At 40.1% G+C, this 21,105-nt stretch overlaps 2 protein-coding genes across 2 annotated transcripts in view; both read right to left on the minus strand.

Annotated features, from left to right (window-relative positions):
• LOC121812002 overlaps positions 1–13,224 on the minus strand; it is a gene marked incomplete at its 3' end in the record, with an annotated part of 42,701 nt that extends 29,477 nt beyond the window's left edge. The window contains 1 exon segment of the mRNA XM_042212876.1: positions 13,110–13,224. Within this exon segment, the coding sequence (XP_042068810.1) occupies positions 13,110–13,224 (115 nt within the window).
• Positions 13,225–20,330: 7,106 nt separating this feature from the next.
• The window catches only part of LOC121812003 (zinc finger BED domain-containing protein 4-like), a 16,078-nt gene continuing 15,303 nt past the window's right edge, over positions 20,331–21,105 (minus strand). The window contains exon 2 of the mRNA XM_042212877.1: positions 20,331–21,057. Coding sequence (XP_042068811.1) covers positions 20,547–21,057 — 511 coding nt within the window. The 3' untranslated portion in view covers positions 20,331–20,546. The remainder of the gene's footprint in view (positions 21,058–21,105) is intronic.

The raw sequence follows: 21,105 nt of genomic DNA on the forward strand, positions 1-21,105 counted from the left end.
TCTTGCTGTGCGGCAACAGTGCTAACCACTGTGCCACCGTGCTGCACGCTTTTGTAACAATCCTGGTAGTTTAGAAGCAATTTAAAGAAACAAAATATTCATTGAGCGGTTAAGCTGGAGCATTCTGAACTATAATTTGCAGGTATATGAAAAACAAAACAGGACATGAAATCCAGTTGTACGGTTTTAGAAGTAAACACAATGAAACTCATTTCAAAATCCATTCATTTCCAGTATGCCAACATTCAGCTCAGTTTAATTAACCTTGGGATCACACTGTTTTCTCACCAGATGAAAAACTCTCAGCCTGTATTTCAACTTGAAGCTTTTGTTCAATCAAAAGAGTGTTATCACTAGAAATCTTCTAACAGAAGGTGCATTTTAGCACCCCTTCGCTCACTGCTTTGGTTTTATAGCATGACACTTTGCAATTATGGTATGCAGTTATGCTCACAGCTCTCATCAGCTTTGTCTCTAGATGCAGGCAAGAACACTTAGGCTGCATACAGTGTGTTTGTCTATTCATCTCACACAGCACAATGTACACCGTCCAACTGTGGCAACATATCACAGCAGGGCAGTCAGATGAGATGGACATTCATCAGTGAGGAATGGCAATGAACAGGCAGATATTAGACCATTAAAGCTAAACTTGTTAGGATCATCAGCTAAGGCAATCTTCTTCATACTGCAAGTGGCGAGTTTATGCTTATAGTAATTAGCTGCTCCCAATTGCTAGCATTGTTTTGGCAATAATAGCATTATGTAATTATGCAGGTTTATAGCATTTCAACCTAAAGGAAAATTGGTTATTGATTCCTCAGCATGTGCATTAGTCACATGAACCTATTTTTGTAAAGCTGAGGATAATCCATGTTTGTTAAATGTGTTTGGTTGTTTCAGTACTTAATGTTTGAAATTTGTTGTTGCTATAGATCCTGTTTTCTACAGTATATTTGAGCCACATTTCACCCAAAATTCAATTCAATTCAATTTCATTGACTTGAAGTAACAAGAGTTGCTTCAGGCCCTTTGTATTATTCCTACAATAATACAAAGAAAACGACAACATTCACACAACCTCCTATTGGGAAGTACTTGGCGACAGTGGGAAGGAAAAACTCCCTTTCAACAGGAAGAAACCTCCGGCAGAACCAGGCTCAGGGAGGGGCGGGGCCATCTGAAGACACTGGTTAGGGGTGAGGGGAAACAGAAGAGAGCAACATGACAAAAGCCAAACTATAAGACAGAGAGATAGAGTTTAATAATAATAATAACTGCTTATGATTAACCTCCTAAGACCCAAACTTTCACAGCAGCATTTTTAATTTCTCTTTGATATTTGGGCTGATTGGGACCTGATGAATGTAAAAACAAAGAATTACCAGATTTTTTTTTTTACCTGATTTTTGTTTTTAACAATAAGAGTCACATATGAGCATATTCGTTTAAAATTTTGATAGAACAGTAGCAGTATAATGTCCTCGTAAGTGGATATCAGGCCCTTGTAGAGCAAAATTGAGTATTTTGGTCTAAATAACCCAAAATGTGTTGTCCACATATGTGGACGCCAGGTCCTAGGAGGTTAAAGTCAAGTCAAATTTATTTATAAGAGTGTGAATACTTTATGTTCTGTGCATCACGGCAGCCTGGGTGTAGTAAGGAAGTATTCAGGGTCACCTGATACAGCCCTAATTATATCCTTTATCAGCAAAAAGGAATCTTGAACATAAAGATTTGTGTCTGTCTCCAAACTGAGAGCTGGTTTGACAGAAGAGGGACCTGCCTCTCGTTCTGCTTTTAAACACTGTATTGTATTGTAAAGACCTATTCAGTTAATATACTCCACCACAGTTGGATTTTAATGGAATTAACAGTACTTGATTATAATGTCTTCAAAATGCTGTGGGGCTGAGTGAGCGGACAGACGAGCAAAAATACAAGCAGTGAACAGGGATTAGTGCAAAGGGGAGGAGGATGGTCCTCTCGAGGCAGATGGCTGACTGGAGTTAATGCCATTCATGAATTTCAGACAATTTCATCTTTCAAAATTAAATAAATCCTTTTTGTAAATGCATGTTCAATATGAATCACTTAGAATAAGAACATTAAGTTCCAGTATACAAAAGTAAAGCACAGTCTGTAATCCATCAACTTTTAGGAAGTTTGAGAGGAAGTTAGAGATGCAGCCTTTTTGGTTGATTGAATTCTTATTACCATGCAAAGGCACCAGTTCAGCTACAGTATGTCTCTTCCATCTGCATCACCTCATCCAATTTGGGCAGCTTGATGAAATCTTACAAAACCAGCACTAGGCTGAGTCCAAAATAAGTACAGGAGCATCTGCACTTTTGTGTTCACCAAGCTGCTGATAATACTTAGCATTCCACACAGGCTCCAGAGCAAGAGATGTCAAATCATTATGATGGTAGTGTGAGGACGGAGTGACCTGCTCTTCTTATGTGAGTGCCAGGTGTTCTGTTTGCTGTGACTCACTGGCATCTCGTAAAAACCAGTTCCAACAGGACTCCTGAAAAACACGACTGAAGATTGAAGAGTTATACCCCAATTTTTCTAAAAAGTTTGGAAGAGCGGAAATAAAGTTGGAACATACATTTTCTTTAAATGACTCAAATTTATATTTGAAATGGAAAGAGAGACTGTTATTATGGATGCATTTATGCCTCGCTTGCCAACAGAGAACTTCATATCTGTATAAATTGTTTTTGACTTCAGTTTGTTAAGAGTGTTTAAAGTTTTTGTTCTTTTTCAGCAACACAGCATATTAACTAGATTTTTACGATGAAAAAAAGACAAGGGTATCAAACATCCCAGAAAACCAATTGTGCAAATCCACTCATGCAATGCAGGAATGAAAATATGGAGCTAAAAATGAGGTTAATACTACCTTACAGCAGTAGTTCTTTTACTCTTTCAGTCTCTTCCCCCTGCAGAAGCCTAAAACCATTCAAGCAGAAGTTCAGTAATGATGACACCAAATAATGTTCTAGGCGGTTTGAAGTTTGCTATGTTCTGCAGACTCCCTGCAAAGACACACGCTGAAGAGTTCTCAAGAGCCTGACTATTAATGTAAGTGTGCGTGCATGTGTGTGGGTTTTGTTAAGTGCTTCTATCAATCTTCATTGAGCTCTTTCAAAGGAAAGACTGCGCCTACCTTTCCTTATCAGCTACACATATGACCATCTGTCCCTGTCAGAGGGAGTGTGAGCAGCGAGAGAGAGCGTGTGCTGTGTTTAAGGGAGAATGCGTGTCTTTGTCAACGTGCACGAGAGTTTAGTTAAGGCCAAAAGAGAGTGCCAGCTTAATTGGCCTTGGCCTTGGCCTGGCAGGTGGATGTAATGGCCGAGTTGGGCTGTGTGTTGGTGTGCACGCGTATATGTGTATGCAGAGTAATTATGAGGACTGGCATTGGTCCTTAGTAGGAACCGCGATGAAAAAAGACCCCATTTACCCCCCTTCATCCTTGTCTTTTATCTCTATTAAATCCAAACGTTCTGTTTATCGGGAGGCAATCAGTCCGGCGTAGCTCAAAGACTGCCACCAACCACAAACAACAACGGACATTTTTTTATTTATCTTTCAGTCTTTTTGTTTGTGAACTAAATAGCATAAATGAAAATAATTAAAACAAAAAAATGATCATGCATGATCTCAACTTTGCAGTTGTTTGAAGTTTGCTCATTTTTGCCTCGTGTGGCAGCTTAAGAAGTTGTGTTTTTCTGGCCTGCATTAGTGTGTGTCGTCAATACAACCCATCAAACTGAAGTATAGACGGTTAAAAATTTCATGAGAAGTACTTTGTGTTTCAAAAAAAGAAGAAAAAAAGGAATGAGGACTATTGGACCTTTTGAGGTCTATTTGATTTGGAGAATATAACTGTGTCCAGTTACTCCATGTCCTACATGAGAAAAAATGTCCAGCTTACACAAATTGTGGTTGTAAAAGATATCTTTGGTTCTCTCACAGTGTGAGAGGATTTTAAAGGTGGAAATGTGATGGGTGTGAACTTTAAGTTGGTACACTCCAAGATTTCTGAGGTCTTTGGATCAAATGCTCGTGGCTGTCCCGAGGTCCAGATTAATGCACAGAGGAAATCAGGCCTTTGCTGGGACGGCTCCTACTCTGTAGAACAAACTGGCCCTTCACATCAGGACCTCGCCAACACTTTAAAAACCCATCTGAAAACCCACTTTTATTATTTGGCTTTTAAATCAGAATAAGTTTGTACTACTTTTATTTATCTTATTTTATTTACTTATTTATTTCAAATCTTCTAATTTTATGATTCTTTTTCTTAACTTTTATCATGTTTTCCTGTTTTTATCTCTTTTGATTATCTTAAATGTGCTATATAAATAAATTTGACTTGACTTTAACCTCCGAGGACCTGGCGTCCACATATGTGGATATCATATTTTTGGTTATCTAGACAAAAATACTACATTTTGTTCTACTAGGGCCTGACATCCACTTACGAGGACATTATACTGCCACAAATATCCTCATATGTGGCACTCGTTTTTCTTAGAAACAAAAAAAAAAATCTGGTGATTCTTTGTTTTTACATTCATCAGGTCCCAATCAGCCCAAATATCAAAGAGAAATTAAAAATGCATGCCATGGAAGAGTTCGGGTCTTAGGAGGTTAAGGCAGCCTGGAACCAGATTGTGGCAATTTGAGAGTTGCAGTTTATTAAACTGTCAAAATTGCGTAGTATGCAGGTGCCTGTACTCAGCAGCCGTCTTTAACCAGTCTGAAAGTTATTCACAAGGCCTTGCTGGTGTGATCAGTAATAAGCACGTTCGTTTATTGTGTCAAGAGCTGGTTATGCCATTGCTACTCCTGTGGTCAGTCTCAGCATCGCCAAAAAAACAAAACAAAAAAAACCAATTAATTAATTATTTCATAATAATAGATATTTTCCAAATCCCACAACTACAAAAACAACGTGGAACTGTGGATTTGGACACCTTTATTAGCATAGAAGGCTTTCTATGCCACGTGGCCCTAACGACTGCTAGTTAATACAAATAGATCTATGTACAAAAAATAGTTCATGCTAGTGAGGAATCTGTTATTTAAGGCACAAATGTTAGCTAGCTCTAGGCATTAAAAATGTGAAAGTAGAAATGCAAATAAATCGTGTGAGCAGCGTGCAGTTTTGCCAGGTTTCACTGGGAAATTTTGTTTCCACTGGTCTATGCAATCCTGCCTCTGCTGGATTCATTTTTATCCCTGGCTTGGATAAAAATATATTGATTCATTTCTCGTTTATTTAGTCATATTCAGAGCACCGTTAGAATCACACTGCTGCATGCGACACTGAGCGGTTGTGAACGGCGTCTCTGAAGCACACGGTTTGCTGTCTTTGAAAGTAACAGAGCTGCTGCTGTGACGCGCTGAAGGAAGCAGCCACACTCCCGCATGAAAAGATCCGATCATGACTGTCATTCACCGAGTCGTAATCCATGAATCTGTACAACACATTACAGATCCGGGTCATTTTGATATATTTATTAACCTTTAAACTCTGAAAGTAAATGCTCTGTGATTGGTGTTTCACAGCACAGCAGGAAACGTAACGTTCAGGCACTTTTACTGCAGTACTGGGTATTATGCTGGAATTTGAATCACGCTGGTTTGAAAGGTATTTTTTGTTATGTTTTTTGTTTTTATTATTGATGTTTGACTATTGACTAAATCTCTAACCACTCACAGCTCTGTATTGTTTCTGTGACACACACTGCAGTATCACTATGACCAATTATAGGCATTGGAACAGTGTGGCAACTCCAGTGCCGTGTGGTCAAACTGGGAACTGCAAGATCATCTTCTGTTGTTTCCTGACAGTATATTGTTATAAAAATATAAAATATAAAAAAATCATTACTTCCATTAACAGGCTTTACAGAATGCTAGTATTTTGAGGTGTTTAAAAATGTAAAGTTAGTTAAAGACAAGTAGGAGAGAAGTGTGTTTCCATCCATCCATGGGGGGATTCCTGCTGCCATTGGGCGAGAGGTGGGCTACACCTCCAGTCTAAAAGGCCTGTTAAAAGTGAAAGTTTGGTTAAAGCCGTTTATCCTCAGATTCATTAATATTATATTCTATATTTATAGATTTTAGAATGTGATAAGTGGTATTAGACTCTGGGGAATTGATGTTCCTGAAATCCATGTGGCTGTCTTTGCCTTTCATTTTAGAGTCACCTAATAAAAAAATGATGGGCCAATGGTATTCTCAGAAAAAAAAAGCCAGAGACAGCAGCTATTTTACAGTCCCTGGTGCTGTGATCTTTCTGTCCAAATGGGCTGTTTACGTCAGCGGGCCATGAGAGGGGATTTTCAGCTGTATTGGGAGGCAGTGTGCTGTGACTGATTCAAATACACAGCGGACATCTGCACCAGTCCTGACACAAACACTCACGGCGGGAGATGAAGCTGGTGTGTGCTGAGTGTCCCCAGCCTACACAGGGGAGGAAGAGAAAATATATTTGGCCCGGTGACATATGCAATCACCCTGCCTTTCTCTCTGTATCACTTATACAAACATACATACACACACTGCAGCAGGAACTTTTGTTTTATGACCTCGAACATTAGATGTGAGGCTCAGAGGAAAAGTTTGGTTTACACCACAGCTACAGTTCAATTCTGCATTACAGACGAGGTCTATAATGCATCAAGCATGGAGTACATAAAACACAACAGAGATCTGTTGGGAAAAGGTAACAACATGGAGACTGAGGCTGCAGCAGGAGATGATATAATGGTGTTTTATTTTGCAATATGCGATCAGAACGCAATGCATAACTGACCGAATTTGACGTGCAAGTAGAGCTGGGCGATATGAGATTTTTTCATATCACGATTTTTTTTTTCATTTCAGGCGATAACGATACATATCACGATATAAGCCAAATAACTATATTTGTAAGATTTAAATGTGCTGTTGCTCACAAGTAAAATGTGAAATAATCAGCAGCTTGTTTTGATTTAAATATTTATTTCCCATAATAAGTTCAACAGGGTAGATGTACTTAAGGAACATGAGACTTTTTTGGATAAATAAAGGCAAATATTGCAAACTACACAAAAGGCAGCCGCTGAAGCATTTAAGTTTCAAAATAGAACAAAAAAAACAGGCTACTAAATTGTCAATTCCACTTAGAAACAAAATATTAATTCTAGAAATAAATATTAGTTTGTTTTACAGAAGAACAGACAAAATTGACTAACTTTTGTCAATATCAAATAAACTGAGAACTAAAAGGAAATTCTCAATCTCTCCTTGTTGTATAGCTTAGCTTTTCAGTTTTAACAGTTACTTTAGTCTGACAAAAGCCGAATGACGAATTAGCGCTTCCAGTCAGAGATTGAGCATGCACCGCTTTATTGTATTTCCAGACTTGCTTTCAGCACAATTTACAGTGAACGCTACTCTGTTTTTGTCAGACTTGAAATAGCCGAAATACCTTCACACTACAGAACTTCTAAGGCTCTTCCGTTTGACAATCTCTCCGGCATTGGAACCATCATCTGTTTTCTCTTCGGTAACCTTCGGTCACGCTCGGTTGATTTTTCTCTAGTCGGCAGACTCATTTCCTCCATTACCCAGGCAGCACGGCGGCTGGCTGCTTCCCAAAACAAATACACATGTGCGGCATGGCACTTGTGCTGTACGTAACAAGTCACGTGACGTGACACTGCGGCTGTGATTGGTTTGGCTCTGCGCTACTTAATTTGGATTGGCTGTTTTTTGTTTTGTTTTTCTTTTTTCTTAAAGAGGACAAGAGCGGTGAGGCCTATCGCAATAGTTTAATTTTTCTATCGAGAAAAAGTTATTTCGCAATACATATCGTTATCGTTCTATCGCCCAGCTCTACGTGCAAGTTTCAAATGTTTTTAATCAGCAGCTATTGGAAACTCAAAATGAAGTGATTCGGGACAATCAGGAAAGTTTAGTTCTCCTTGTATCACTGCATTCTGCTAATTTTGCTTCACCTGTTACTTGTAGGGTTGCCAGCTTTCAGCACTGTTATTCTTGTAAATGTGCTTCTTTTTACTTCTTTTTTCCTGGATTTAACTGAAAAACTAACACAACAAACATTTAATTACAGACCCTGACATTTGCATAGTAAAATTTGCATCATCTGAGTGGTTCTGTGTCACCTTATCAAAGTAAATAAGTGACAACCTAAGTTTGATTAGAAAAAATGATATTAAATGTCTGGTTTCCCTTTTATATATGTAGTTAAGATCACCGAACGGTAGTTTATGTAAAGGTCCTCATTGATCTTTCTCCAGTCCCAATGTATTTAGATCAAGACATGAGTTTCTTTGTTACTAATTTCATTACTCTGTGTTTATAATGTTAGTGCTAAGCTAGGCTAAACACATCTTGCTGATGTAAGAGCTTGCAAGATTAAAGTCTTATCTGACTTAAATGTGTCTCTTCTTGATGTTCATTATCTTGGGTGTTCCTGCAAGCCTTCCACAGGGATGTGCACCATGAATTCATCAGCCAGGGTAAGACTGTTAATGTGGGTGTAATGTTCTGTGATGTCTCAGGGAGAACGTCCAGTGGGAACTACTTTGACTATGACACGTGTCATCATGCGGTACTTTTACTTACCACCCACCCTACTCACCTGATTTCCCCCTCAGCAACTTTGTCCAAGTGTAAAGCAAGAGAACGGGACGCTAAGATCTAGCAATAGTGGTCATGAGAAGTTGGTCTTGAACAGGACATACAGTAAGGTAAGATTTTCTCATTTCTAATTGACATATTCCTGGAACTATTGACATATTCTGTTTTCTATAGGCTAAGAAGAGATTGGTCTGTTACAAATTGCACATGTACTGTACAACATATTTCATTATAGCTCCATATTTATTGACTGAGGAGGAAATGGCCCTAAGTGGGCTTTCTTTACATTCAGTAGGGAGAATTCATTCTCCGGAGCTCCAACCTCAAGACAGGAGGCATTTATATCTTCCTCCAATGTGAACTGAGAGTATGAGAAACATACAGAAGAAATATTGTATTTTGCTGGTTAATTTTTAATGCTGTCAGTTTAACCACTATAAACCTGAGACTGCCTGAAGGTGTTCATGGCAGAGAGATATAGTCATACTTTATGAGCTATACGATAATCTGATGGGGAGGTACTTTCAAGGGCAGAGTTCATATTATCTCATACGTCCTTATTTTATCCAGTAGTATATTGTATAATATAATGTGCTTATGTGTATTTTATGCTTTGATGTTTTCATAGCAGAAAATAAATGCATTACTCCATAGAAACGCGGTGACATGTTATATCAGTTTACACTGAATCCTAGTTGTTGGTTTTTCCATATGAAGTGCTGGTGCTGCTTTCAAGTCACGTTCTTCCAAGGTTGCCTAGGATAGCCTGTGAACCACGGAAACAAACAAGTTAAGGCTACACCAGTGTTAGAGGGACAATTGGATGAGTCACAGTTGGCATCACATACTCACGCACCAATTTCAACCTGTCACAGTCTCTACAAACACCGGCCACAAGCACAACAGGGGGGTTCATTGCTGGGTACACAGAGAGATGACACACCTGCCCTGTGTTGTGTACACTCTGTTGGCCAGCAGATTGAAGCAGCCTGTCCACCTGGCAGGGACATGTGTCTTGCATTCAGATGGAGTCTAACAAAAAGGCTAGGGAGATATGGGTATAGGTGTGCCACGATGCAGCACACATATGAACTAAATAAAAATGTCCTGTTATTATATACCTGCGCGATCCTAAACTGTTTTCTAGGTTAAATCCAGTCATGTCATTACCATATTTTCCGCACTATAAGGTGCTCTTAAAATCCTTTAATTTTCTCAAAAATCGACAGTGCACCTTATGTATGAATTCTGGTTGTGCTTACTGACCTTGAACCGATTTTATGTGGTACACTCAAACATCTGTCAAAAATGTTTTAGTACGACTTTGGTAAGCTACGAAGTCGCACCGCTTGATGGATTGTTGGAGCATTACGGCTACTGTAGTCAGGAGCCTCGTGGAGGAATCTGGGTCCTAAACTCCGTCATTTTCAGGTCCCAAAGTCAAACGAACACTGCGGCATCACTGAGTTACAAACGGTCTAAATTCTTTCATCTTTAATTAAATCATCAACGTTGCTGCTTTACCAGGTGTAACAATTAAGTTTAACATCCAAGCATCCATGAAAACAGAATTTATTAAATTTAATGGAGTTAGAAGTTAGCAGGAAGTTAGCTCGCTAGCTTCCACCTAAACATGATATAGCATGTTCTGACTGAGAGATTTCTGACCAAATTCAAACGTACACCTCTGCTATCACTTCCAACATAAATGAAGACAGAAAACTAAACAGCAGTGACGTTTGTAGTGTTACTGAAGTTGGGCTAGCTGGTATATAATGTGCTACGTGATCGCTAGCGACACAGCTATGTTAGCATAACATTAGCACAGTGAAGCTGAAAGATGAACGCTAACGTTTTTACACTCGATAAAAGTTAACGTGAGGGTTCTTGATGGTTAGGGACAAATGCAATCGCATGGCAGGATGCTGTAAACGGACCAAGCTTCAGTCAGGAGAACAACTGAGATAATCCATTCACATGGGAATAGAGCAGCTGCGAGAGAATTCAACATTTATGAATCAATGGTACGGAAGTGGAGGAAGCAAGAAGAAGAAGAATGATTGTTAATTCATTTATGAACCAACCTTTTCAGATTATTGGGTTTATGTTTCTTTTTATGCAAAAAAGTCAGGCCTGTAGCTCTTACACTTTCTTTCATCCTTGACAGCGTGGTCAACAGCTTCTTACCAGATGTTCAGCTGTTACTGGAGCGAATAAGTAGCAGGGTCAATTGCTGCTCTTAATAGGTTCCTGCTCAAGATACTTTAAGTGTGAGTCACCCATGTTTTGGCAGAAGCCAACACATAACTAGGTTGTAGCTGATAAGAAAGAAAAACAAAAAATGGACTTAAAGTATAAAAAAATGCACCTCAGGCCGCAATTACATGTATAGTATGAGTGAAACATAGCCCATCATGTAGCCTGATAAAACAATACATCTGAGGTACTGGTTCCATCAGACACACTAAAGTGACAACTGAAAATATCCTGCCAAGACTTAAGTGCTATTTATAGAGAAAAGACAGCTATAAATGTTTTCATTTCGATGTCATTGCTCAGGGCGTCATTTATTCTACCAATATAAATTACAATGCTGGGTTTTCAAACTTTAATTGAGGGTCATAGAGGAGAAATGTGGAAGCACTTACTGTTTGTAATGTATGTGTTCAGTGGACTGTGGTTTATGATACATTTTGTAACCCCTACTAAGGTGGCAGTTATATTTTGTTGACACCAGTTTCAGTTTTCAATGTTAGGAAGTATGAACACAGCTGAAGAACTGAAGCTGAAGAGGAACTTTCCCTTTTCCCATCTCATTCTGGCCTGACAATATAACATAAAATAAACAGGATTATAAATCAAATCAAATCAAATCAAATCACTTTTATTGTCACATCACATGTGCAGGTACATTGGTACAGCACATGTGAGTGAAATTCTTGTGTGCGAGCTTCACAAGCAACAGAGTTGTGCAAAATACAATAATGTAAACAAGCAGAATACAAGAATGGCTACATCTGAAACTAATAAATATATGTACAATATATAATAGTATATGCATTTCTGGATGTGTATACTAAATATTTTTCTACGTGTGTGTGTGTGTATGTGTATGTACACATATTTTACAAATTAAATAGAGTAAACAATAAATAAAATATATAAAAATATACAGAGTTGAGACATGTGCAAAACAGTGGCATTACTGTACAGTATGGAGTGCATAATGTTAAATGTTAAATAATTAAATAATAAAATAATAATAATAGATAACATGCCTCATTTCATGTCTCACAAGATGTCAGCAAGGGTTCACCTAAGGGCCACTCACTTGCCCTTACCAGGAGCAATAAATATGGGAAAGCAAGACAAGAAGAGCCTTGCTTGGACCGCATGCAAGTGTAAGCAAGGCATAGACCTCAATTAAAACATAATAAATTAAGTGATGTCTTTCTTTACGTCTCAGAACACCAGGCAACAGTGTTGGTCAAGTTACTTGAAAAAAGTAATCAGTAACTAATTACCGATTACTTCCCCCAAAAAGTAATCTCGTTACTTTACTGATTACTTATTTTCAAAAGTAATTAATTACTTAGTTACTTAGTTAAAACACGATTTACAACCTGAATAGGTGATAAAGCGATAGATCTTTCAGCCCAATTCTACTTTTTCTGCATAATTCATCATACAAAATGTAATCAAATGGAAAAGTCTCTTTTTTAAACTTGTTTTATTAGTTTTAACCTTTTAATTTTATGCATCAAGCAAAAATTTAATTATATGCAACATTCTCTGACTGGAAGAAATTTGTTTAACATTTAAACTTGTTTTCTGCACATTCCAGCACATAATTTTTTCGTGTGTGTGTTTACACTCAGTGTTTCAAATAGATGCAAGTAAAACTGTCACGGCGAGTGAAAAGAGCCGTGTGGAAAAGGAAAAGGAGGATCCAAACGCAGGCAGTCGTGAAGGTGTAAAGGTGATTTATTGAACACAAAAAGAGAGGCAAACGGCAAAACGGAGAACTAAACTATACTGGGACAACTAAACTACTGAGCACGAACAAAAACACGAACCTGAACATAAAGGAAGGAAGACGATGGTGCATGATGATGACGGCAGGGAACACACGGATGAAACATGGTGGATACGCAGACGGACCAGCAACTACAACAACAGAGGACACGACTTAAATACACACAGAGAAACACAGGGGAATTGCACACAGGTGGTGGACACAGCTGGAATAATCAACAAGACGAGACAGAGGTAAAACTGAAACAAAAAACAAGGAGCACAAGAGTCCAAATACACAAGAAAACAGTCCAAGAACACAGGAAACTAGATCAGAAACAAAACCAAACTAGAGCTCAACAAGAGTCCAAGAAAAGACCCGGGGGTCGACAACACAAAGACCACGACGGTTGTGGCGGGCAAACAGTTCTGGAGGCCGACCGCTCGGAAGGCAGTGGCGGCCACTGAGCAGGTCCGGAGGTCGGCCGCGATGCCAGCGGCAGCGACGAACCCTTTCCGGAGGCCGTCCCCGAAGGCCATGATGCCAACCTAGAGGCCCAGAAAACGGCCGGCAGAGGCGAGGCAGAAGGGGACGAGCTGGCTCTGACGGCGGTGTAGCAACCGCAGGACCAGACGAGGCAGGACCAGACGAAGGCGGAGCTGAAGCCGGACCAGACAAAGACGAGGAAGGGCCAGACGAAGCAGGACCCGGACCAGATGAAGGCGGAGCTGAGGCTGGACCAGGCGTGGATGAAGGCACGGAGGCTGGACCAGGCGTGGATGGGCTCCTCGGGCCCTCCAGCAGACGAGGCATGAGGCTGGCTGGGTTCTCCAGAACCCCCAGCAGACGAAACATGAGGCTGGACGGGCTCCTCGGGCCCTCCAGCAGACGAAGCATGAGGCTGGCTGGGCTCTCCAGAACCCCCAGCAGACGAAACATGAGGCTGGACGGGCTCCTCGGGCCCTCCAGCTGAGATTGACGGCTGAATGGGTCCCTCTGGTCCTCCAGCAGAGGACAGGGGCAGAGGGGCGGACTCACTGGAGCTCTCAGCAGGGGATGACGGCTGAGACTGCTCAGTAAAGTCCTCTAGTGAAGCTGCTGGTGCTCTAGGGGTCCAGAGTTGGCTGGTGACTGACACCCAGCCTCTGGGGAGGCCCTAGAGGGAGCAGCTGCCTCTGAGATGGCCAGCTTAAGTGAACCAGCTAACGTTTGTATGAAGTGTGTTCCTTGCATGTAATGAGGCATGTAATGAACAATCAAAACTCAAAATACTGGTTCGAAACTGACCCAGAACCATGACAAAAACACAGCAGAAAATAAATAACTTCAAAGACTAGCGGTCCTTTTGCTCTATTTTCACCTGTAAAGCAGGAGTAGGGTAGGTGGGAAAGTAACGGTAATCTAATTACCGTTTTTGCAATAGTAATCCCTTACTTTACTCGTTACCTGAAAAAAGTAATCAGATTACAGTAACGCGTTACTGCCCATCTATGCCAGGCAATATGAGACTATAAACCTTCTCTAAATTATTGCCATCTTGCCATTGCCATCAAAGCAATTCTAATATTTGTTTTGTGGCAAAACAATATTAGAACTACATGCCATAAGGATTCTGAGCTGTTGTGTCAGTCAGAACAAGCGAATTGTTGCCACATTCTTCTTTCTTTTGTAGTTTGCAGTCACTGCTCTCCAGTGAGGGTGTGGTTGGTCTAAGATACACTTACATGTCAGATCTGCTCACATATGAGTATTTTTAATACTCATGTAAGTGCAGCAACAGTTAAAAGAAAATGTGCAGCAGATCAAACAATGTCTTTGATTAACAACACACATTGGTTACATAGTAATTCACCAAAAGCACCTATTGTACAGATCAGATATTGCAACATTCAGACAGACCAAGCAGACACACTGACTGCGATGTTAATATTCAGAGGAGACACTGGGACCTGTCATAACAGGAACAGGACAGGTATTACTAACAATGGCTCTGTCTTTTCAAGCATCCCAGCGCACCTTGACAGCAGGATAGTGAGCCAGCATGCACAATACTGGATATATTATTATACTGCATAAAGACATGTAATCTGATGGGTCTACAGTAATATAAAGTGAAGACGAATCGATGCCACTTTTTAAGTGCAGTAGTGATATTGATAAGCTGCCTGAGCATCTGCCATTGTCAACACCCATGTGATCATTTACAACCAAGATTTGAACAATGCATTTGTCTGGACAGATGTCAGAGCTTCAGATGCTCGAAACATTATCAGCATCAAATGTGTCAACCAAATGACTGAAGGAGAGCAGCATAGCAGAAAAATGTAAAAAATGTAAATCAAATGTAAAGGAATGTCAAGAACCACATTTTAAATCACTTTTTGCAAATTTGGGGAAATTTTACTATCTGGTGATGCCATTTGTAGTTTATTGGGGGCATTTAACATAAACATGTGTACACATAGATATGGCGTCTGAAACGTGTCTCTCAGACCACTGTCTTCCTCAGGGGGTCTCTCAGTGGGTTCTGAGCATTCCTGTATAAAATCCCAGGCAGGCTTTTCTCCTCCGTTTCTGATGCTTCAGAGAAAGAAATGCTAAAACTGAGCAAAAAGGGAAGATTCCACCAGTGAGACGAGACGATATGTTGTTAAGTATTATTAAGTTATATTTAATTGAATGTATAAAAGTGACTGTCCTCACATGAAGTTAAGCTAACAGATGCTTCTGTTGGATAAAGAAATGTTTTAGCAAACTGAGCGTATCAGAAGGATGTGAAGATATTTTTTCACTGGTTATAGGTGTTATGACCTATGTGTGTCTGCACAGCTCTGTTCAGATGGACTTGTTTTGTATGTAGTCAGAGTGAATCTGTCATGCATGGACACCTTTATTAACCCGTATTCACTGTCGAGATAATAGTGGCTTACACATTGACCTAACAAGCAAAAGTTTCTTGGTTAGTGCGGAGGTTCCTTTGGGGATGTGTCAGGGAGAGCACCCACTGTAAGAATCTGCCAATTCAAAGCATGTGAGCTCCCTGCTCTGGTGACACCCTGTGAATAAGGAAGCACCTGAAAGTAGGATTTTATTCAAAAAATGCAAATTAGATTCCGAGGTATTAATAAAATCAGAAGCAGCTGCACACAAATTAGCCATCTATCATTTTATTGCACTGAATCAGGACAGCACTGTCTAAAGGGGCTAAACCCTGAGGGCCCCAGCGACATAGTTAAAGCATTTTGATGTCTTTCTTTTGTCTTTACTGATTCATTATATTTGAAAATCTGTATTTACTCTCTTTCAGTACTCTCTGTGTTGTATTTGTTGTGCTAATTTGTGCACTGGGTGAGTGAATTTAAGTTGAACTCTGCTGAATTCACTCATAAAATGGATTTAAAATGTTCTGTCAGATAAATTAGGGATGCATCATTGAACGCATTAGAAATGAGCCCTTCTGGTAATAGCGTTCTGAAGGGAGTCGGTCTGAAATTCAAAATTATAATCACGCTGTTAAGAAGTCCGGTTTTACATCCTCTATTATTCTAATATAGTCTAGGTTCTTTAACATTGCAGAAGCAACATCTTCAGCATTTCTCTGAGCAGAAAGAGGGATTAAAATAGTGGATCATATTGGTATTTAAGTGACAAATAAGATGTACAGTGGCATGCATCCAATCTCTTCAATCGTAGTTATTTAAAAGCCTCTAATGCTGGGAGAAAACTTGGATCGAGGGCCAGGAGACACAAAGCAGAACAAGAGACGTTTCCTAAGTGTGAGCATGACCAAGGAAGTGAAAAGAACTGGCTGAGGTCGGAGGTTTTACCAGTCACGAGACAAACAAAAAGTGACAGAACAAGAAGTTTAGATGATGGATGCAGAGTTAAAGAAAGAAACAATACCACTGAGAGAATGTAGCTTAATAAGCACGCTACATGTGCTTATTACATTAGGATGGGGGGGGCTGAACCGGCCACAGGATGTTTGTACGGAGCAGAGAGGGAAACAAAGATTGATAGAAAGAACATCTCTCCTGCCTGTACGGTCCAGTGGATGACTGCTGCTGACAGGAAAAGGCAGGACAGGATTTTCCACTCTCTGAAAAACAACAGATACATAAAAGTAAATTAATAACGCGATGTGCCATCTGTTCTGTTTGTGACCTTTTGTCCCTGTCCAAGGGACTTGAAGCCTCAGTCAGGTGCAGTTTGTTGTTGCCCCCTGGTGTAATAGCGTTGCCTGTCTGGCCTTGTTCTGCTTGGATTAAAATACTTTTTCCTCTTGAAATTTGCTCCCAAGTCATTTGATTCAGGGACTGTGGGCCCTCTAAGCAGGTCATGGTCCAGTCACACATCACCTCATGGTCTGCTTCATGGTCCGTGGTCTTCTGCACTTGCTTTCTCAAAACTGTAACGACCTTTAGCCTCCCACACTCCTGTCAGCAGAAACACCCCCTCCACACACACACACAGACACACCACCACCACTATGGATTCATTTTGTCAAGAAGGCCCTTGTGCATCCTTTCCAAACTGAATTACATTCGCTCACAGGTCCTCAAAAGTCACCTGCCTCTGTCCTAGATGTAATCTCATCTCCATGTACTTCTAACATGAGAGTCACAGAGTGAGGACACTATGACCTTGCTCCACTGAGTCTATATGAGCTTGTGTATAATGAGCTCAAGTAATGAGATCTTGTTCCGCAGTGCTGTAGGACTCATTTCAACTTACTGTGGATCAGTATGTGACGGGAATGTGAGGCAACTAGTAGGACATAGGCAGAAAGCTGTCACTGCTGTGGTGGCACCTCACCTATGAACCTGTAGTCATCCATGTCAAAGGTTTCACTGCTGACAACAAGCTAGATACCTACCAACAGCCAACCTACCAGTAAAAAAGCTTTGAGCCACCCTTCAGTATATTTTGCTTCAACGTCTGTTTTAAAGTTGAAACTTTCTCTTGAAGACTTTTCTTTGGACTTGCTGCCTTTTCACCTGTTTTCAATCCAGTTCTTGTACATTCATTTTCAGAGGAATGTCATTTAACACTGGTACTCTGAATCATTCAAGCATAAAAAGGCATCTAACTCAGGGAGTGAATCAATTACAAATTGGGTTTTAGGATTTGTTACCAACAGCCTGTCACAAAAATATACCATTTGTTTTCCTTTTTTTCTTGAAGATATGAAAAATTCAAAGTTAACACAATTTGACTTGTAGAAAATTGTATTTTTTTCACAAATAAGGTGATTCCCAAAGAGCTGTTACCCAAAAACTTTGCCATTGTGAATGTGTGCGGATGGCTGAATGTAGTGTAAAGCACTTTGGGGTTCATAGGGACTAAGTAAAGCGCTATACAAATACAGGCCATTTACCATTTTACCATTAGCTTGAAAGTAATGTGTGACCAGCGATGGTTAGTTTCAGAGGTCTGCTTGAGGACTTTTTACCCCTCAGTCATAAAACGCTGATGGGGTATTGTCACCTCCTCTCTGTTTGGGTGGGCAGGCGGCATGACCACTCAAGTTTAAGAACACTATAATTCGAGAACAAGTCAGTGTAGGATTTTCAAACTGATACCATATCCACTAAAAATTTGGAACAAGTTTGAATTCCGGTGACCTTAACCTCAAGGTCAAACTCATAGGTCACGTTTTCTGACAATCTTGCCAACACAATATTTTTGTACCTTATGTCCAGTGTTTCACTTCTCAGTCCCAGTCCAAGCTACACTTGCTGAGGTGATCCTCTAATATATTTCATCACTTCGTCACTAATCTGAATGTTTGTTGTCCTCCCCATTTAGCATTACCAGTAGCTATCACACCAATGACTGCTTGCAGTTAAATATCATTCACTTTCTATAGTCCCTGGTCGCCTGGTCACCATGAATTGCTTCCAGTGTGTATGGAGCTTTACCGTGGAATTCTTCGGTTTGGCATATTTGGTTAAGAACATTTTTGCTCCAGTGTCTTAATTTGTTACATTTGAAGATGTAACTTTAAACTCTTGACAGTGAAACTTTTCAGTAAACAAACACAAAAGCACCACACTGTCATGGTCCCTGTGCCCCGCTGGTCAATCCTCTATTGGGCAATATGTTTGTGGTTTGTTTGCTCTCTCTCTCTCTCTCTCTCTCTCTCTCGCCACGGCGATGCTCACTGCGGGCTCCCGCTGCTGGCCCACACACCTGCTCATCACCACACCGGCCGCTGATCCCAGCTGATTACTGCACTACTTAGATGGCGAGTCTGCACTAGTCTTCGCTGGATCGTTGAGCTATCAGTGTCAGTTAAACTTGTGTATCTGCCAACCTGTATTTTGAGAATCTCTTGTAATTATCCCGCTAACCCGACATTTTGTGTTTAGATCGTTTTTTTGGAACCCGATTCTGAGAGGAGTGATTGAGGAGGAACATTTGTACAGAAAGTGTGGAGCACCCTTCTCCCAACCCTGTTTTTTGTCAAAGTTGACATCTATTCCAAATCACACAGATCACATCCCCAGATTACCTCATCTATCAGTTCTTTCTTTTTCTATCTTTCAATCCTGCTATCAGTCTGTGGATTTGCTTCCAGCTTCCAGAATTAGGGGATTTTGGGGATATTATTCCAAGACTTTCCCAGATGCCTGCATGTATGTCTGTGTGCTGTTGTGCCTAAAGGTCTCTGTTCCTTCCTCTGCAGGCTAACAGCTTGCTTCTCACTCACCATCCTTTGTTTTTCTTTTTTCACATTTGCCACCTGCATTGACCAATTTACATTCCTGCCAGCAGGTTTTGGGGTTAATTAAAAAGGATATGCCAGATGGTGTGAATGACAGAAATCCATTGCTTTTAGTGTAAACAGTTGGTTGTAGGTATGTTAATAGTCCCGGAGTGAAATCACACATTTTGCCCTGAAAACAAACAAAACATTTGTAAGACAAGACAGTTTTAGAAACACTGAAATTGATTTATTAAACCACCTGAGAGATCTGATTATTAGAGGGCTGAAACCATGAGAATGATCGAACTGAAGTACCGGCTAAGATAGCCCAAGGTAACACATATTCATAAACGACTAATGGTCTAAGTTTATTTAGAAGTTTAATGTTAGAAAAAGTGGGGAAACTGTGTGCGGAGTTAAAGTGGCTGCATTAAAGGGACAGATGGGGTTAATCAAGTGAAAGCTCTTATCATTGATTTCATTCAGTCAGACCAGCTTGAACTGCAGTAAAGAAGTATGGATAATACAGAGCAGTACAGAGAGACATTTTTGATCTATAAAGGTGAAGAATAGGCTAGAAAGACTCACAACTTCAACCTACAAAATTAGATTTTTTTTTATGTCAAATACAATAGAGAAACTGCACTAAAGCTAAAAGAAAAAATACATATTTCTTGAAGGTTGCTGTGAAACTTAAGTCTGACTACTGAACGTATTAGGGATGCACCGATAACACTTTTTTGGAAACGAGTACGAGTACGATTACTTGCATTTCAGTACTCGCCGATACCGATACAGAGTACTTAATAAAGACATGATTTAAATTTACAGGTAACAGCTTCAGTCCTATAATTTAACAAAAAAAAAAAAAGGGACTGGTTTGGAATTAAGAACATTTATTTAAAATGAAAAGCATGTTGTATGCAACATATTACAGAATAAATAATTGTGAAAAAAAATGTAAACAGTGATAGTGCAACTCAAGTATTTTTTTCAGTTTATAGTAAACTCTGCCGCTTTGGACAACACAAGGGGCATTAATAAACATCTTTGCTATTTAGTGCACAATATTTGAATAAACTAACAACATCCACCAACATAGAACTGTGGCAGTCAGTGCAACTGAGGTAGGTATTAACATCAGGTCTAAGACTACTCACTTAATGGAGAGGAAAAAGTGAGTGGCAGGGTTTTTTTTAAGAAAAGTAGCTTTTCTGCATTATCAGCAGTCAGACTGTTTCTGTTTTCATCTATAATGTGTGACACTGAGCTAAAAAGCCTTTCACTTTCCACACTGCTACATGGGGCTGAGAGGTATTTACGGGCTATTTTAGCCAAAGTGGGGAACCTGATTTTGTTGACACCCGAGTACTTCAGAGGACTGTCTTTGCGAGGGCTTGGGGCCTCTCCGAGGTATGTGTCGAGCTCAATGGCAGCACCTGCTGCCAGCGGCTGTGCTGCCTGGGGCTGCTCCTTAGCGATTTCGTCAAATACAGTGTCCAGACTAGTGCTGGCCTGGGCCTTGATGAACAGTTTAGTAGGAGGTTCTGCAGTTTCTGCCCGACTCCCCTCTGCCTCAGCTCTGGACATAATCTGCAGCTCCTGCTTCAGGTGCAGCTTGGCCTCTGGAGCAGTGTTGTTGGAGAAGAAGCGATCTTTATACCTGCACAAAATTCATAAATGTATTAATATGTGGAAAAATAGGACTGAT

Source organism: Haplochromis burtoni, unplaced genomic scaffold (genome assembly GCF_018398535.1).
Source record: "Haplochromis burtoni strain Fernald_Lab_line unplaced genomic scaffold, NCSU_Asbu1 Contig_399, whole genome shotgun sequence".
NCBI lineage: Eukaryota > Metazoa > Chordata > Actinopteri > Cichliformes > Cichlidae > Haplochromis > Haplochromis burtoni.